Source organism: Anopheles cruzii, chromosome 2 (genome assembly GCF_943734635.1).
Source record: "Anopheles cruzii chromosome 2, idAnoCruzAS_RS32_06, whole genome shotgun sequence".
Classification (NCBI taxonomy): Eukaryota; Metazoa; Arthropoda; class Insecta; order Diptera; family Culicidae; genus Anopheles; species Anopheles cruzii.
Window position 1 is genome coordinate 37,866,123 of NC_069144.1, and position 16,762 is coordinate 37,882,884.

At 50.8% G+C, this 16,762-nt stretch overlaps 4 protein-coding genes across 4 annotated transcripts; 1 reads left to right on the forward strand and 3 right to left on the reverse strand.

The window, feature by feature from the left end:
* Positions 1–1,729: 1,729 nt before the first annotated feature.
* LOC128279009 (uncharacterized) lies at positions 1,730–2,399 on the reverse strand. Its single transcript, XM_053017729.1, has 2 exons — positions 1,918–2,399; positions 1,730–1,850 (listed from the first exon to the last, which is right to left on the reverse strand). The coding sequence occupies exons 1-2, from the start codon at positions 2,397–2,399 to the stop codon at positions 1,730–1,732; spliced, it is 603 nt and encodes a 200-aa protein (XP_052873689.1).
* Positions 2,400–3,330: 931 nt separating this feature from the next.
* On the reverse strand, positions 3,331–5,489 carry LOC128267404 (integrator complex subunit 9). Its single transcript, XM_053004232.1, has 3 exons — positions 5,468–5,489; positions 5,193–5,384; positions 3,331–5,127 (listed from the first exon to the last, which is right to left on the reverse strand). The coding sequence occupies exons 1-3, from the start codon at positions 5,474–5,476 to the stop codon at positions 3,331–3,333; spliced, it is 1,998 nt and encodes a 665-aa protein (XP_052860192.1). The 5' UTR covers positions 5,477–5,489.
* Positions 5,490–6,499: 1,010 nt separating this feature from the next.
* LOC128279010 (odorant receptor 63a-like) lies at positions 6,500–8,392 on the reverse strand. The gene is made up of 8 exons (XM_053017731.1): positions 8,156–8,392; positions 7,958–8,096; positions 7,696–7,878; positions 7,358–7,628; positions 7,187–7,292; positions 6,973–7,074; positions 6,628–6,783; positions 6,500–6,556 (listed from the first exon to the last, which is right to left on the reverse strand). Exons 1-8 carry the CDS (start codon positions 8,390–8,392, stop codon positions 6,500–6,502), a joined length of 1,251 nt encoding a protein of 416 aa, XP_052873691.1.
* A 4,157-nt stretch (positions 8,393–12,549) lies between these two features.
* LOC128279011 (uncharacterized) lies at positions 12,550–14,069 on the forward strand. Its single transcript, XM_053017732.1, has 2 exons — positions 12,550–12,575; positions 12,656–14,069. The coding sequence occupies exons 1-2, from the start codon at positions 12,550–12,552 to the stop codon at positions 14,067–14,069; spliced, it is 1,440 nt and encodes a 479-aa protein (XP_052873692.1).
* The last annotated feature ends 2,693 nt before the right edge of the window (positions 14,070–16,762 follow it).

Here is a 16,762-nt window from a genome sequence, read left to right on the forward strand (position 1 = left end):
GTTCAGCCCGAGCAGCAAACTTCCACAATGGCGTCCATCTTTTTTCCTTCCGTGCCACACTCGCGGCCAAGTGACAGTTCCTCGTGTCGGGGGAAAATTTTCCATTTGTCGGTCGGTCTTGCGCAGTGGTGGCTCCCCGAAACAGGCGAGCCAGAGAGAGAGAGAGTACAGGTAAACAATCAACACGTGTGGCCGCGCTAAAGGATGGTGTGTGGCGGCGGCGCCGATGTCCAAAGCACGTGCGCGCCACCGATTGACAACAATCCGCCACCCCGCGCGTGTATTAAGAGGGGGGAGCGAGGGGCTATTTGTTTACATTCCCAGCTGTCAGAGACTGGAGTTGGTGTGACCTGCGCGCTGGAAAGCGGGTTAGTAGGGTCGGTCGCGGTGGAGTCGCGTTTTCCAAAAGCGCCACGTTTCGAGCTGCGATGCAACAAGTTTCCTTCGATCGATCCTGGAAGTTAACGGCCACTTGATTTTCAAACAGCCCAGCAACCAATCCAACGTGGTAGCGACAGAAACGGTGGAGCTGTTGCTTGCGTATCACGCATGGGCTGTCCCTAGCAGGCTGTGACTACATTCTGGCTCAAGAAGTTATCTACCTCGGCTGTCTAACGCCAAATTTATTATCTTTCCCCCGCAAAATGGATGTGTTTCTCGGCGTGATAGAGTTTACGGTGACGTTAACGGCGTTCCTTCTGATGGCCAGTGCCGGTTTTCTGCTGGCTTGCTCCGAAATGATGATCGCGTTCTGCCTGTACTTCTGTGAGGTACGTTCCGCACACAACTTGGCTACTACGATACCGACGTTCGAAGTTTTCTTTCTGCTTACAGTTTCTTGTGGAGGTCCTGCGGATTATTGTGATGTCTGCCGAGTACCAGTTTTTCTACGTGGCCGACAAACTGATGGGCATGCTGAACAACACTGTGGAGCATCGATAGCGAACCGAACCGATTCGACATTGAACGCCGTGTCGACGAAACATTATGTATCAAAATTTTAAAATAAACACCTATTTATTTCGGAAATAACTACAAAGTATGGAATTTCGGTCACTTCCGCTATGATTAGGATGCGCCGCCGTTATTGGTCACTACGTTGGAGAAACACTTGGCGCCTTCCGTGATTCTTTCGTAAAATTTATCGCCAGACAAGAACTGCGGGTAACAATGGGAAATCAGAGACCAATTTTACAAATTTTACTCTCAGACGGAGGACCTACCATCAACGTTACGACGAAAGCCATTGGCCAGAACAGTACGCCAATGATTCGCAGCGCCACTTGCAGCAGAAAGTAAAATAGTGCAATTCCGAAAACGAGCAACACTACGGATGGCACATCGATGGAGGTCACGCAAGCCGGAAGTGCGACAGAGTCGAACATGTTGTCCAACTGCAAATTTGCCTGCAAGACACAATGAAGCCTCCTTCAAATGATGTATATTACTCTGTCTGGTTTAATGGAAAATTAACTTACCCAAAATGCCATAGCTCAACTACAGTTCAAAACGTTCTGTGCAGTTTTGGCGAACGCTACTCAGCTTACTTCAAGTTTTCATAACTGTATCCCAGCAACGCCGCTAGTCAGTGGTTACGCTGATGATTAAAAATGAATCTACAAACTTCATGAACGCCAAAGTGTGCGAAATGCACTTTTATATTATTCCTCTGATTATAGAAATGCTTCCGCTGTGCCCTTTTTTGATTCAACACCCATTATTTGGCCCTTTAATGCTTCGACTTCTTGGGACGAACGTTGAGCTGCATCACGACGCAGAAAATCATCCGCTCTTTGACACGGCCGGTCATTCGTACTTCCCAAAATGTGCTTCCGGAACCCGGCAAGTATCTGCAAGTAGAACAAGATTCGTCAAATAAGGAGCCAGACCCGCTGGAGGCGCATGGAACAATCTTACTTCACCAGGTTATCATCCACCAGTGTTTCTCCCATAATGTACGTCCCATTCCAGAACGGGCACTGCAGTTTCGGCTGGAAGTTACGCATGTACACGTTATACATTGTTCCGGTAGCCCGCAGCAAACCGCAGCCGTCACTGTTGGCAATGTTATTCAGAAACGGCCGACAGTTGATCGTTGCCCGGATGTCGTCGCACTGTTTTACCATCACCGAAAGCTTGTAGTCCGGTAAGTTCTCCCGGAAGTGCAGTTCGCCACTGACGACGTAGTTCGTGCGATTGTAGGGCGCGATCCGCATGTCCGGCAGGTAGATGGGAAGATTCTTCTTCCCCACGCACTGGCCGACCCGTGTGATGAACAGTTTCTTGCGTCCCACTCCGCCAGGAGCTGACGGAAGCATGGAGAAGAAGTCCTGCCCGTCGGCCCACGGCCTAAGGAAGCTCAAAATTCCAACCACAAGCCACGGTAGCGCCAGCCGCATGATGGGTGATCGTACTTCAAATGAGGCAACCTTTACAATGGGGCCCAATTTCAACCCCAAACCAATTATGGTCCAGACCAATTATCTGGCGTGGGGTTAATGGGCAACGGCCAGTAATGGGCAACGGCTGGGGTTTGCTCATTACTGAAATCATGTTGTTCCCGTACGCAGTGCTGTTTGCGATCGTTTATTGTGCCCTTCGAAGCGAGCAGTACTTTTTCAACGGCATCAAGTCTGGGCTCGATGGGGACCTGAAGAACTCGCTCTTCCTGAATCGCGTCGGGCAGTGTGAGGAACAGCCTCATTTGGCGATTTTTCTGGCCGACGCTAGGATTGCTCAGCAAAACAACACACACTACGTCGTGAACGGTGTGTTGACGGTTCGCCGGAACATTACCGGGCGCCCGCTGGCCGGTACGGTAGCGATCAAGATCTGTCACAACGCCACCAACTGTCGATCGTTCGTGGAACCACCCGTAGCGGTGGGCGATGTTTGCGAGCTATTCCAGCAAGGTTCGTTACGCAACACGTCCTTTGGCATTGTGCTGGCTCACAGCATTCCGCGACTTGCGTGCCCGCTGGCGAGGGGACTCTATCGGCTGAACGATATCCTGTTGGACTACAAACTATTTCGGTAAGAACTCACGGACCGTGGTGAGTTGAGCGGCCAATAATTTTTTTACTACGTTTTGAAGATACTTCTCGCCCCACGTGAGCAACATCTGGCGCATTGATATGTCCGGCGAAAGCGATGGTAGGCGAGTGTTCTGCGTTAGGATCGAGATGTTCCTGTACAGCTGGGAGGATATGCTGCCAAGGTATTAACTACAAGGCCAACTACAATAAAGCATTCTATCGATCTAAAGTCATAAATTAAATATAAGCTTAGTTCTTTATTCGCAAGTCAGAAGATTTCCCCAAAGACATGCAACTAAAAACTCTGCACACACTGCAGCAGCAGATCGCGCAGCTTCAATCGTAAGCTCTGCTTCCCGCCACACACGATCTCCGTACACTTTTCGCTCACCTTAATGAGCGTGTTGTCCTCACTCGGCAGCAAGAGCGTCACCTCGTCCGGACCCGCCTGTTCCGCCTTGATATCACTAAACCCATCCTGGGCCAGCTTCTTCAGCAGCAGGTTGATGTCGAGTGTACCCCACTCGTACCGGATGTTGCGCAGTTGGCCGTGAGGTTGTGGCGGGCCGGTGGCACTCTTACCCTTACCCTGTTCCTCTGCCTCGCCGGGCACCGGCTCGAGCGGTAGCAGATCGTGAATGTTGTCCTTCACCTGCAGTACTCCGGTCACCGTCGACAGAGTAACGCCCGGTTTTACCTCCTGCGGTACGATCGCCTTCGCCATCTTGGGGTTCAGGTACACGCGGCCTCGTTTGCGCTTCAACGGTAGCTTGATCACTTCGCCGCGCTTAAACTTAATGATCATCTTGTCCGGCGGCTGATCGATCACGAGGTCCAGCTTTTGCGGTGCAATCGCCGGCGGTTGCGTGTAGTTCTCCGGTATCACCAGCACGCCCGGTTTCAGCTCCTTGATCAGCTTGTTGGCCTGCTGGAAGTTGAGCGACGTTTCGATCGGACAGAAGACGGTCTTGATCGCAAGCGGCTGGTACGGGGCGAGGGCCTGCAGATACGGAAAGTCCGGCTCGGTGAATATGATCGTGTGCAGCGGATTCGATCCCCACAGCTCGACAAAGTGCACGGCATCGCCGAACCGCAAACTCGGGTGTCCGCAGAACACCACACACGGTTGCCGAAACTCGGTGCTGAAACCCTCCGAGTCGATGTGCTTGAAGTGCTTCAGCTTGGCGTTCTTGACGAGGCTCGCGTGTGGGAACGGTTCCTCGGGAATGTACACTTTGTTCTGCTTCGACGTCGACAGCCACTCGGCCAGGATGTTCGAGTAACCGAGCGAACTGTCGGCGACGGGCGAGATGAAGAACATCGGTATCTGCGTGAAGCCCTGGTTGTCGAGGCTGACCGAGAGACACTCGAACAGATCGTACACCACGCCCGACGGGTAGCACGGTATCAGCACGGAACCACCGTTCCGGAGCGTCATCATCACATTCATACACAGCTCGCCGAGCATCGCGTCGGGGTTTACGTGCGGCGCTTGCGTTAAGCCGGTCATGATGACCACATCCGAATACTTCAAAGCGGCCTGATTGATCGGCCGCGGATGGGTGGTCAGGGTGGACGACCCGCTGATGTAGGAGATCTTTTCCTGGCCGGACATGATCGTCCAGTTGCTGGAACCCAGGCAGAAGCCAGAACTTATCGGGGTCACTTTTAGGGCTCCGTAGATGTCAAGCTTCTGATCGTAGCCCGTCATCTGCACCCGTGCCAGGCTCTTGTTGACCGCGTCCATGCTGAAGAGATGGCGCCAACTTTTCGGCTTAAACACATCATTCAACGGTGGCGGCAGGTGGTGCTCCAGTTCCTTCCACAGCTTGGCCGTGTTCTCTTTCGGAGACGCTTCGATGTACTCGACCAGCTCCTCCAGGAAGAAGCGCCCGATTTGCAGCGTAGGTTCCGTCGCGTACACGGTACCGCAGAAACCCGTTCCCTCGGTGATGTACGGCAGGGCGAGCATGTTCGTGTAGTTCGATATCAGAATCACGTCAATTTCGGAGAAATCGATCAGTTTCTCCAAGGGCGGGACAAACTCTGGCGCCGAGTTGACGAACGCACACCCGCAGCAGTCTTTTATTTCCTGGTGGACGAAATAGCGACAGAGTCCAGTGAGCTTCCAGAGACAAGCGAAAGATCTTGGCTTACCGCATCCTCCAGCTGTATATCCGAGTCCCGGCAGTTCCAGTTTGGCAGGCTTTGAAACTTGGAGCTCTGCACGAGTGGGAGCGGCAGGAAGTTTAGTACCGAGCTGATCGACAAGCCGCAGTCCAACATTATCATCAAGCCCTTGAAGCTGAGCACATAGCACGGCTTCGCCGGGTCACCGCTCAGCGCATACTGCAAGAGGAAATTCATATAATTATTATTAACTATTACGTAAATTCTTAATTTTACATTAATATTTTAAAAAGCAGTCTCACTAGCTTCATCTTTCGTCCGGCGTTGGCCCTTTCGGTGAACGATGCGAAACAACAAATGCCGAAAACGTAAACAAACGAACTGTCAAACGAAAGACGCGCAAACACCCCAAGGTTTCTAGAGTTAGGGGAGTGACGCGTTGGACGGACTGTTGGTTGCAAATGTATTTATTTTTAAAATGTCGAAAACTAGAGCAAACCCAAAGAAGTTTCATGTTCCAGAGGTGTCTACCGTAATTATTATGACGTTCTGAATGTTTACCTAAAAATGTGCAGGTTTCCAAGGACTTCAAGAGACCTTTCAAATAATAAATGATAAATTATTGCACCACTGTTAGAAACATTGAAACACGAATTTTTTTCTCAGTGATGAAATTGAAACACTTGGTTATTCTCGATGGCCCTACTAGCTCTTGATTTAATTTCTACATTAACATTTTCATTCACTAGTTGTAACGATCAAGAACAAACAGTGCTCATTATAATTTGCATCGCAACACCTTGTATGACTGACCATGCGTGATCTACGGCTCTTTAATGTCCACCACACTTCAAACCGCGTGCAGGGGAAACTTTTCCAATTATTCACTTAATTGTCCCCCGATACAGTTGGTGGAATAATAAGGTGTTCGCTACTCGCTAAAACCGATCACCGTGCGTCATCATTATTGTGCGTCACAGCCGGTAGTGTTCCGTCCGCCGTCCGGATACTCAAGTTCCAATCAGAGCGACACACGGCGTATAGCGCCGAATCAGCAAAGTAAATCCTATTATTAATTAAAAATTAAGCGACCAACAAATCGACCTCAGCCGTCTGTTCATCGCCAACTAATCCTTGAAGGCTTAACCGTAGGTCGGCACGGTGGACACCTGGAAGAGTGTGGAGTAATTGATCAAAATTTAGGAGATTCCCGGCACGATGTTTCGTGTGACCGATAACCGGTGTACTTTGTACCACTTTGCTGGGAAAGCCCCGATTCTCCGTGCGGTAAACAGGGGCTCGACGTACTACTATTCTGCGCCCGCTCCTTCCTGCTACTCCTCGGCCAGCGTTTGCAGAACGGTGAAGTAGGAGGCGGCACTTCTAATTATCTGCCGATGTGTAAATGGATTGAGAGACCGAGACTGATAAGAGCTCAAAATAGCACGACTTGACCACTTACCGTAGAAAACGTTTCCAGTGACATGGCGGAAAAGCTCCACGCACAGATGTCGATCTGGCGCTGGCTGTACAGCAGCAGAATGTGGTAGGAGCTTTTGAACTCTTGTGCACACAGTTCCCAGTGAGCGTTGTAGATCGCCAACGGAAGATCGAAGCTCTGCAAGAGCGAAGCCAAAGGAAACAATCACAATCCCTGCCCTTCGGACTGATGAAGAGGTGCCAAGCAACAACAACAGACAGGATCACCGGAACAGGGATAGGAATTGGAGCGTGTCCTACGTTGACCCGTTTTCGGGCACGCAATCTTCGAGCGAACGCGCTGAGATAAGTGAGCCCGTGTACGTACCTCGTTCTGGAGCCGCTGGCCGTACCAACAGAACTGGAACAGCTGATAGATGGCGGCTATCAGGTACAGCACCATAAGCATCTTCTCCGATTCGCCTTGGCCCTTCGACGTCAAAAATTAAAAGTAACAGAGACAGTGAGAGCAAAGAAGAAAATGGCCATTACAATCCGATTGGCGATGACTCAACGGTCGATTGGTGTGGTGCGATACGTACCGCATTGAAGCTGGCCGCAAACGCAATAACGCAGATAATGGAGGTGCTGGTGAAGAGCTGTACCAGCAGAATCGGAGAGAATACTTCGTTGATTTGTTCAACCAACCTGGGACCACAAACAGAAGGCACTTGATATTTGCATGATCACCATGAAGCTAGGCTAATCGCTACCTTTTTACCCGGATATGATGCAGCAGACATTCGCGAAGGAAAAAGGCCCGCTCCTGATCGGTAAAGTTGGGGTTGGTCGTTTCCTGGACCGCTATGTTTAGCAGGCGCACCAGTGAGGACGCGTAAAGGACAAGTACTACGTACAGGGCGTCAAAGGCAATCACACCGGCGAACGTGGTGTAGCCGGACAGAGACTCCGAACAAAACAGCAGCTCATAGAGCGGCGATCGTCGTTTTATCGAATCCAGATGCGGGTAGTAGGTATTGTAAACTGTCAATGAGAAAACGAAGACCGTTCCCAGACCGTACCTTACGGTATACGTTTGCTGGTGGCTTACCGAAGCTACGATTAAACTCGTGGCCCTGCACCATGTGATAGAGATTGCTGCCCAACGGGATAATCGAGTACATGGACGCCACAGCGCCGACGACAAGCGTATAGAAGCGCAGGTTCAGCTGAACTTCCTTCCACTGGCGGGCAACGATTTGGTCCATCTCCCCGAACAGTCTTCCAGTATTTCCTGAAGCGAATTTTGAAAGGCAGACAACCTAGAAACCTACGGAACAGGCGCTTCCAGATTATTTGCAATCCAGAAAAACCTTTGCGAAGAAATCGTAGCTCTCGGATGAGCACAGACTCCTCCAAGGTCTGCCAGATTCGCCAAAGTTCATCCTCGTACGCGTGGAGCCTCATAAGCTTGAAGCCGGTGGTGGAGATGCTCACGAAAGAGCACAGTCCCTGAATGACCACAAATCAGCTGTATTGAAGGATGCGGTGACGGAGCACAATGCACGTACCTGAACGACCAAAGTTAGATTACCGAGATTGCGGAAGAAGAACTCTGTCTGCAGATAAGTGTTGAACCAGTGCATCCCCAGCATAAAGTAGTAGAGCGCCCTGTAGCAGCGAGCTCGAATCGACACCTGGCCGGCCGGCCAAACGCCCATCGTTATCGATAGTGACCGCAGCCAGTATGTGCTGGTTTGGATGTGCTCGGCGAAGCCGGTGCCCGGGTGATACTGTTCCGTTTCCATAACGCCTTCGAGTGACTAATAGACACTGGCGCTGACACGGCTGTATTTATGTGACACTTGCTTTGACGAATGAGGCCTCCTAATGCATTCTGTTTCATGAGCAAATGTTTCACATTTTTAATGCCCTCCAACGATTTCCAGGTGTGATTGGTCCGAATCTCTGGAGCTATCGTTGGAAATTGGACTCCTTTCCTTCGTTTGGCTTCACCGAAATCGCAAGTCATGCTCGTGAGAATATTCACACCTTTACCGGAGTTCGTTGATTGATTGCCAATTGTGCCACGTGTTCCCAAGTGCAGCAAAATCAGTCCCTTGCGGCGAGCGTATAATTTTTTGATAATGAGAACAAACCAAAGTCTCCCTAATTAGCGGAGAGGGCCACATGTGGCATAGTAGTAAGTGGTTAGACAATCATTTCAGCGACCATCGACCTGATTAGTTTTTTTATTAACACTGTCTTTTGTGAGGTTGATGTTGGAGGACATTTATTAATAGATTAAAGCAACCACTGTGGTGACTTCGCGGTCGTAGCTTAACTCTTATAACAATTATTACTACTTTGGTATTTTGTACAAAAACTTTAAGGCTAAAATTTAAAAAAAATATTACATTCGATTTGAGAACGGTGGAATTAGTGAAGATCTGTGTTCGAGCAGCATCTGTGTTCGATTTAAGGACCACGATGTATTTTTTGAACGTATGACAATCAGATGGGACATTACGATAAAAAATTCGGACAAAGAACAAAATAGAATTACCAAAAGCTATTGCTTTTTTCAATAAGTACGTAATGAGTAAACTCTTGTTTTCTCATGTTAAAATGTCTAGAACACTGAAAATGGATCACAGTATCTATTATAATATCTTTAACAAATTATCATTAATATCAAAATTACTGAAAACTACCTTCCACACAACACCAAGGCGTGTTGAAATAATTCAAAAATAAATAAAATCGTATCTATTTACCGTATCGTATTTTCTCGTCGAGATTTAAATTCCATGCTTATTTCTGAATTCCGTTGAGTTGCTTTGAAAAGCCAACTTGAAATGCCTCGATTCGCGTATGACTACAATAATATCTATGAATATCTATGATATCGTTTGGGTGCTAACTGTTCCTGGAAAGTGGTTTGCCTGCTCCAGTTTGGAGCCGTCTCCAGGGCCTTTCTTACGTCAACTCAAATGAGAAGTGTCGATCTAAAAGGCGATCCATTTCTGAGTAGTTACCATAAGGGCACTTCAAGCTTACTCACCCGTGACGCAAAAGAAGTTTACCGCCTAGTTCGACGTTACACAGAGATCAGTTTAGATCTCGTGCTAGACAAACATTAGTGTCACGATGTGTAATCGCCCGTAGTTCTCCATCTGACCGTCTGACAGATAACAGCACACCTTTCGCACTCTGCTATTTTCATTGTGACATTTTCATTTCCTTCGAAGCGTGATGAATCGGATGCCCAGTTCGGGCCAGAAGCCGATTGCAATGTGGCAGATTACTTCCTCACCACGATAGGGACGCTGATGTCCGACCGTCCAGCAGCCCGACAGCACTGCTTCCGATCGCAGATATTTAGCTGATTATCAAAAATTCCCCCCATCACAGGGTACGATAGAGAGGCAGCACTTTTCGGCGGGCCTGGCCCTCTCCCTGTGGACTCTGTGGGCTTGCCAAAACGATGCGAAAAGAGCACAAAACAATCCGCGGCGTAAAACAATGCTTATATTTCAGGCCACCGATAACAGACACTGGGTGACAAACGCTTGTCCGGAGCGTCAGATGACAGTGATCGAATTCTTGTCCCGATAGTTCGATGTCACTGTGACTGCGAGGAAAACCTCCGCGATACTCTTCCGCGAGGTCGCAAGGATCAAGTGTGCCAAAAAACGAGCCTAACGGACTAGGGGGTCCGAAAGATTCCAAATTTTGCGCCACTATCACGCACTGTTACCATCGGTAGCTTGCAATGTTCCCGTTGCGTGCCGATTTCGGCACCTTGTGACCGCAAATCACTCAGGTGGCGCGTGGCAAGTCCCAATTTCGCATCGCAATCGCCTTTATGTGGCGAACTCATTAGCATCAGACGGTGGCGTGCTGTGTGTGATGGGTGGCACATGGTGACAATCGCCTTGTCAGCACACCTCCTACCCGCAGGGTGTTTCCGGGTGTGAATAGTTCATCAATGAGAGGCCGAAAATTGGTCGGAACCATGGGGGGCGGGGAATATTCTGGGGCGATCAGCCGAGGAACACTCCCGATAGAACATCAAACAGTCCGACAATACAATGCCCGATTGTGGCCATTTCGAATTGGCGACCCACTTGCTGAATGCTGAAAGCAGTCCTGATGACGTGCTTCACACTTTCCGAGATGTTTCCAAATATAGTTCATAGGAAAAGAATAGCAAATGGTTGAGGACGATTTTATTTATGTCTCTACGATCCGTGTGCGTTGCGTGTGGCGGAGACCACCACCAGGCGGAACGACTTCATTCTGAGGCACGAGGTCCAATTAACACCGTATACGTCGTCGCTCTCCATTCGGCGACCCTATACTAAAGCCAGCGAATGGCCAGCCAGCGCGTAATTGATCGTTACGAAGCGCCTCTCGGGCAAACATTATCATCACCATCACGGTGAATCATCCGCACTGGGGAGCACATGGTATTATGCTAATTGTGAATCACAGAAAGCCGAAGTGGGGGGTCGTACATTGATTAGTATCGTCAATTGTCGCTAATCAAATAGAGGCTGCCAGACTGCAGTTACACCGCCAGAAGCCTTCCATGATCTGGGTGTCGATGACCATCCATTCTTTCAAGTTACCAAAAATTGTCTCCTTGTCCTTGAAGATCATCCTTGCCCGTAGCCGATACCATCTCAACCGAAGTCCTGAACACCTACAACGCTCGTGGACACAGTGAATTAAAAAATCAATTACTAATCATAATTGGCCTGATAAAAAATATAAAGATTGTGCTCTGTCTCGTTTTATTTGTTATCTCTCTCGCTGTCTCTCCGCCAACTGATAGCTATCATTCGCTGAATCACCATTCCATTGCCCATTGGCTATCGGTATCGGCGACCGTGATTACCGCGTGAAGGAAGGGGTGTACATCACAGGGTGTTGCCAAACCACAGCCCGGTCATTTCGCAATGTGCACTCGGCCATCACACAGGTTGTAGTTGGTTCGTTGGCCAAACGGGAAAATAAACCAGTGTGCGCCATACCTGCTATTAAAAAGTACAAACTACCAAAACAAAGGAAAGATAAACAGTGCTCCTAGAGAACTCTATGAACAGAAAAACACTTCTGAAACATTCTGCGAAGAAACGGGCGCCCTCCAAACCTCCGGTGGCTTGTGCGCGCGAAAGCCCAACTGGCAAGTCCTGCCGAGTGACCGTCGATCGGGCGCTGATTGGTTCCGAAGCTCTCCGCCGCGACCGCTTATCGCGCCGGCCCAGCCGAAACAGGCACGCCTCACGCATCCGAATCCACCACAGGAAAGGGTTGTATAGTGCACACCACCATTCCGTCCGAGAAACTCGGTAATGCCGAGAACGAGACCACGACCAGACGAGGCTTGGGCTGGCACTGGTTGGGCGAGTGAGCGAGAGATAGAGTGGGCCGTAGTGGGCCATCGGGAAGCTTTGCGGGATTGCGGTCCGCGCTGGGTTTATAAAAGCAACCGAGCGGCCCCGTTATCGGCTCAGTTGCTGCTCGAATCTTCAGCTGGTCTGAGGGATCGCTCGAAAGCAAACCGCTACTCCAGTTACTACGCGTGCGTAGGACTATGCAACCTTAGTGCGTGTACGTGTGTGTGTGTGTGTGTGTGTGGTGTGTGACCAAACAGTTTTCCGTGACTCCGTGTGAGATGATCTCGAAATGCTCCCGAGCTGTGTGCCGAAATCGCGTAGAACCATGGAACTTGGGACCCGCTGTGCGGTGTGATACAAAAGGACGTGTTGCATTCTTGTGGTTCAGACTGCCGTGTATTCGCTAGATTCGAGCTGGGCTCGTTTCAAGCTGGACTCTCCTAAGGGAGCACCTCGACAAGAACTGTTCAAAAACTCGGCTTCGGCCAGAACGGCTCCTAGTGATACTAGTGAAAGAGGCAGGTAGTGGTGTAAGTGTAACCTACGAAGACTGCAGAAACATGGCCATCGGATTAGTGGACGCATCGTAAGTGTCTCTAGCACCCGTCTCTAGACCTCTGTTGACCAGTTGAGTAATTGTTTTTTCGTCTTGCTTCGCCGAAACAGTGTGTTGCTCGTGTTGATCGCGATGCGAACGCAGCTCTGCTCCTGCCAGAAGTATACCTGCACCGTCGGCTCCGACGGGTTCTGTGTGTTCCAGGGCGTGCTGGTGGACAGTGCGGACCAGGCTCAGGAAGTGCAGCTGGAACCCCCGTCCAGTGGGGCCGAGGTGACGCGCATCAAATTCCGCGACTCGAGTATGTACGCGCTGCCCACCCGGCTGTACGTGGCGTTCCGACAGCTGCAGGAACTGCGCGTCTGGTGGATGCAACTCCACACCATCCACATCGACGCTCGGCTACTAACGCTCGATGCGGAGAAGAACCGCATCAGCAGCATCACGACTGATCCGGACACGGTGCCGCAGTTGCGTAAGCTGGAGCTCAACCAGAACCGGCTACGCAATATCGACAACATCTCGCACTTTGAGCACCTGGAGGTGCTGGAGCTCGGCCACAACGAGCTGCGGACGCTCGATCTGTGCGTGCTGCGGCGCATGCAGCGGCTCCGGCTGCTCGATCTGTCCAGCAACAATCTGGCACTGGTGAAGAACTCCATCGGCCACGAGAAGCTACCGGCGCTGACAGTATTATACCTGAACGATAATCGCCTGACGTACCTCGATCTGGGGCTGCTGCGATCGCTGCCGGCGCTCGAGAAGGTCCACCTGGCCAACAACGCGCTGGTGTACGTGGACTACGACAACCTGCCGGCGGCCTTTCCACGGCTCAAGTCGTTCCAGATCTACGGCAACGACTGGCACTGCGAGGCGCTCTCCGATCTGGTCGGCCACCTGCGGAAGATGGGCGTCCAGGAGTACAAGGCGTTCAACGCGTTCAACTGCAAGGACCGCACGGTCGAGGGGGTGTGCTGTACCGACAACAAGCCGTTCGCGCTGGTGCGCAAGTCGCACCACCACATCACCACCTACGTCACCACCGAGCTGACGGGGCACGCCCGGTCGATGGCGCACGAAATCCACCACACGCTGAACCGGCTGTCGACGAGCGAAAACTTTACCCAATCCGCCATCCAGACGCTCAGCGACGAGGTGGAAGAGCTACGCAGCTACCTGCTGGTAGGTTCGGCCACCACCATCCCGGGCGCCGCGGGCGGTGATCAGCCGGCGATCTCCGCGCCGCTCGTCAGTTCCTTCGCCAAGAGCGATCGCGAAAAGCTCGATCGACTTACGGGCGAAGTGGCGAAACTTCGGCGTCACTACCAGAAAATGGCGACCGAAAACCAGAACCTGCGCCAACAGGTGCGCCAGTACGACAAGCTGAAGCAGGAGCTGGACGAGCTGCGCACCGATTCGATCGAGACCAAGCTCGAGATGCAGCTGATGAAGGAGGAGAATGCGTTGCTGCGGCAGGACATGCAGAAACTACAGCAGCTGTTCCAGCTCGGCTCGAACGTTTGACCGGCGGTCGTCAGGACTCCCGGTTCGCGTTCGCTCTCGCCATCTCTCTAACTATTTATCATTATCTCTCGCCCTCCCTCTCTCTCTCTCTCTCGCTGTCTCAAGCCCCCCTATTGACTTCTCAATCTGTCGCAATCTCTCCACCTGTCGGCCTCCATTTACCGCTCTCTGGTTTGGCGCGAGATAAAGAGAGAGATAACACGAGGTCGAGCAGTTTCGGGCGAACTCCGTTCGAAGAGTCGAGCAGTGTGCTCGAACCTTACCGTAGCGTGGCCATCGGTCGGCCCGTTCGACCTAGTACGGCTGGTCTGAGGTCGAACGGTGGCGATCGACTGGCGATTGGCCGTCGGTTGGTGGGCCGGGCTGGCGCAGCTTGTCCACAAGAATTGCCCTCCCACCGACGCCCGTCTGGTACCAAAGAAATCCACGCCAAACGTACTGCTCGACTGCGCACAGCCGCTACGTTTGGCGTCTACTAGTGATAGAGTATCATTCCTACCCAACCACTAGCCCAACTTTAGTATGTCATTGTATGTCCTTAGCTTGTGTATGTGTGTATCTACGTGTACGTGTGAGTCTCGTCTATGTCTTAGAAGGGAATAGTTTAAGGAAGCAAGTTTATGATGCAATACAAACGCGAGCTGGCGCAAGAGGGCACGTTACCGAAAGGTTGCAGCGTCACTCCGAACCTGTCACACCCCGTTACACGTCACGGCGCCGACCGCCAGCACGTGATCGAGGTGTGATGGCGATGAACTGTGCGCCAAAAGCATTGCGTCGCAGCCTTAGAGCGTTACAGCAGCAACGATGCGATCCCCAGTCATCGCCAGGCCGAATGAGTGAAATGTTGTGCAAACAACCTATCGGCCACCGGTTTTTTTTTTCAACAACAGGACGCATGCTGCATGACGCTGCACTCGATGCAGAAGGCGGCCCCACTTTCGAACTTTAAGTAAACATTCTACTTGGGCTAGACCCGAGGGATTGTTTCGTGTGCTTCTTGCTTCGAGCGCCGGCCGGCGGAGAAAGAAAGTCCACGTAGAGTGTAACGTACAACCCTTATATAGTCACACAGTACCGCTAGAAGAGGGCACCCACCGGATTAGCAACAGCCAGCCCTTTCCGGCACTTCCGTTCGCGACCGGCTTCGCGAGGGGTAGCGCTAAGATATTTATTAACCGACCGAACGCATCAACCGACTGATAGAGTGGCACACGAAAATTTATGTGAATTTCTTCTGTTGGCGGGTCGTTCTAAGAAGTACACACCGAGGAGAATGCCCGGAGTGTTCCACCAAAAACCCTCTGATAACGGCGCTACTGCCTACCATAATGTATAGTGCCCGTAGTGGCGTATAAAGTATAATTGACAATTGAATAAACATGAAAATGCAAATTAAAAATCAAAACCTCCATCCGCGTATGTTTGTCTTGATGAGATCAAGGTTTAGATCGTCTGCTCGTTCGGTCTGAGTCCGAAATTGGCGTTGGGCAACCCACGGCGACCAAACGACCTCAAACGAAGGCTCAAGTAGGTGCTTCGCGTGGCGCAAATTGCGAGATTTGCTAACCAAAACTAGCGATGCGTGTTGGCCGGCGGCACCCGTCCGCCTGGTTCTCGCTAATATGCGATGCGAAATCCCCACCGGAAGCTCTTTCGCTGTTTCGATATGTGAGACTTCCAGAGCGTTCATCAGCTTCAAAATAAAACTTCACAGAAAAATAACTACAAAACAAGAGCATCAGTATCCGAAGAGCACTTTCTGGTAGGTAATTTTTCTTAATCATAGTAAACATTGCCCACGTGATACTTGGCGTTTCACAATGGAGCGTTCGGTGCGCGTGGCTTTTATTTTGGTGGTAAGAAAAACATTTCAGTACCGTTCGCGTGCCTCTGAAGTTTTCGGAATTTCGTATCGTTTTGTTCCAGAAAGTGTGCTTGCGCCTAATAAAACTTTTTGCCAGTTACTGTGCCATCCGCTTCGGCCGAATACTGAACCAGTTGTTGTTCTGGGCCATGGACCAGCTGCTGCTACTGTTCGTTATTCTACTGTTTCCACTTATCGAATGTTGGAAATGGCTGACGTTTGATGTGACGCACGAGATACGAGCTTCCATCGCCGAATTCCATCGCAGAGCTGTAGCGAAATACGAGGTTTGGCTTTTTATGTTCGACAATGATTTGTGGTGAAGTCGCTTTGGTCACCATCGTGGGTTGAAGGTCTACAAATAAAAATAAGAACGCCCAGCCACAAACCACCATGCGCCTCCATGAGTGACAGGTGCCATTTTTCTGTGGCAATGGAGCGTCGGTACTACGAAAGCGTTACATGCGTTACGGTGCGTTAATTGCGGTGATCGTGTCGTGATCGATGACGTTTCGCATTACGCCGCTATCATCGTGCTCGCATGCCACAAGGATCGTGACCAGCTCAACGGTGATCAAAGTTCGCACTCGTAACGCCGTCCGAAGATCACATGCCGACGTTTGCGGTCGCCGGTGGTGGCGGCAGACCCGCTACCGGGTGCGTGTCGAAACGCCATCCGGCATACAGTTCACCTAGAGCCACCCGGACTCGTGATAAGGCTTCGCGGGAAAGAAAGACGCGAGTGAAAACACTCTTCACAGCAGCTGCAATATTTACACACACGCTTCTGCATCGCACACACACACGCATGTACAAAGAAATCGAT

Excerpts from the sequence above, each read along its gene's own strand:
- LOC128279010 (XM_053017731.1), bottom strand. The coding sequence starts at position 8,392 with ATGGAAACGGAACAGTATCACCCGGGCACCGGCTTCGCCGAGCACATC. Across the intron at positions 7,629-7,695 it reads CGAGTTTAATCGTAGCTTCG|TTTACAATACCTACTACCCG; the intron begins GTAAGCCACCAG and ends TCTCATTGACAG. Across the intron at positions 7,293-7,357 it reads CATCATATCCGGGTAAAAAG|GTTGGTTGAACAAATCAACG; the intron begins GTAGCGATTAGC and ends TTGTGGTCCCAG.
- LOC128279011 (XM_053017732.1), top strand. The coding sequence starts at position 12,550 with ATGGCCATCGGATTAGTGGACGCATC. Across the intron at positions 12,576-12,655 it reads ATCGGATTAGTGGACGCATC|TGTGTTGCTCGTGTTGATCG; the intron begins GTAAGTGTCTCT and ends TCGCCGAAACAG.
- LOC128267404 (XM_053004232.1), bottom strand. Across the intron at positions 5,128-5,192 it reads ATATACAGCTGGAGGATGCG|GAAATAAAAGACTGCTGCGG; the intron begins GTAAGCCAAGAT and ends TTCGTCCACCAG.
- LOC128279009 (XM_053017729.1), bottom strand. The coding sequence starts at position 2,399 with ATGCGGCTGGCGCTACCGTGGCTTGTGGTTGGAATTTTGAGCTTCCTT. Across the intron at positions 1,851-1,917 it reads GTGGATGATAACCTGGTGAA|ATACTTGCCGGGTTCCGGAA; the intron begins GTAAGATTGTTC and ends TTCTACTTGCAG.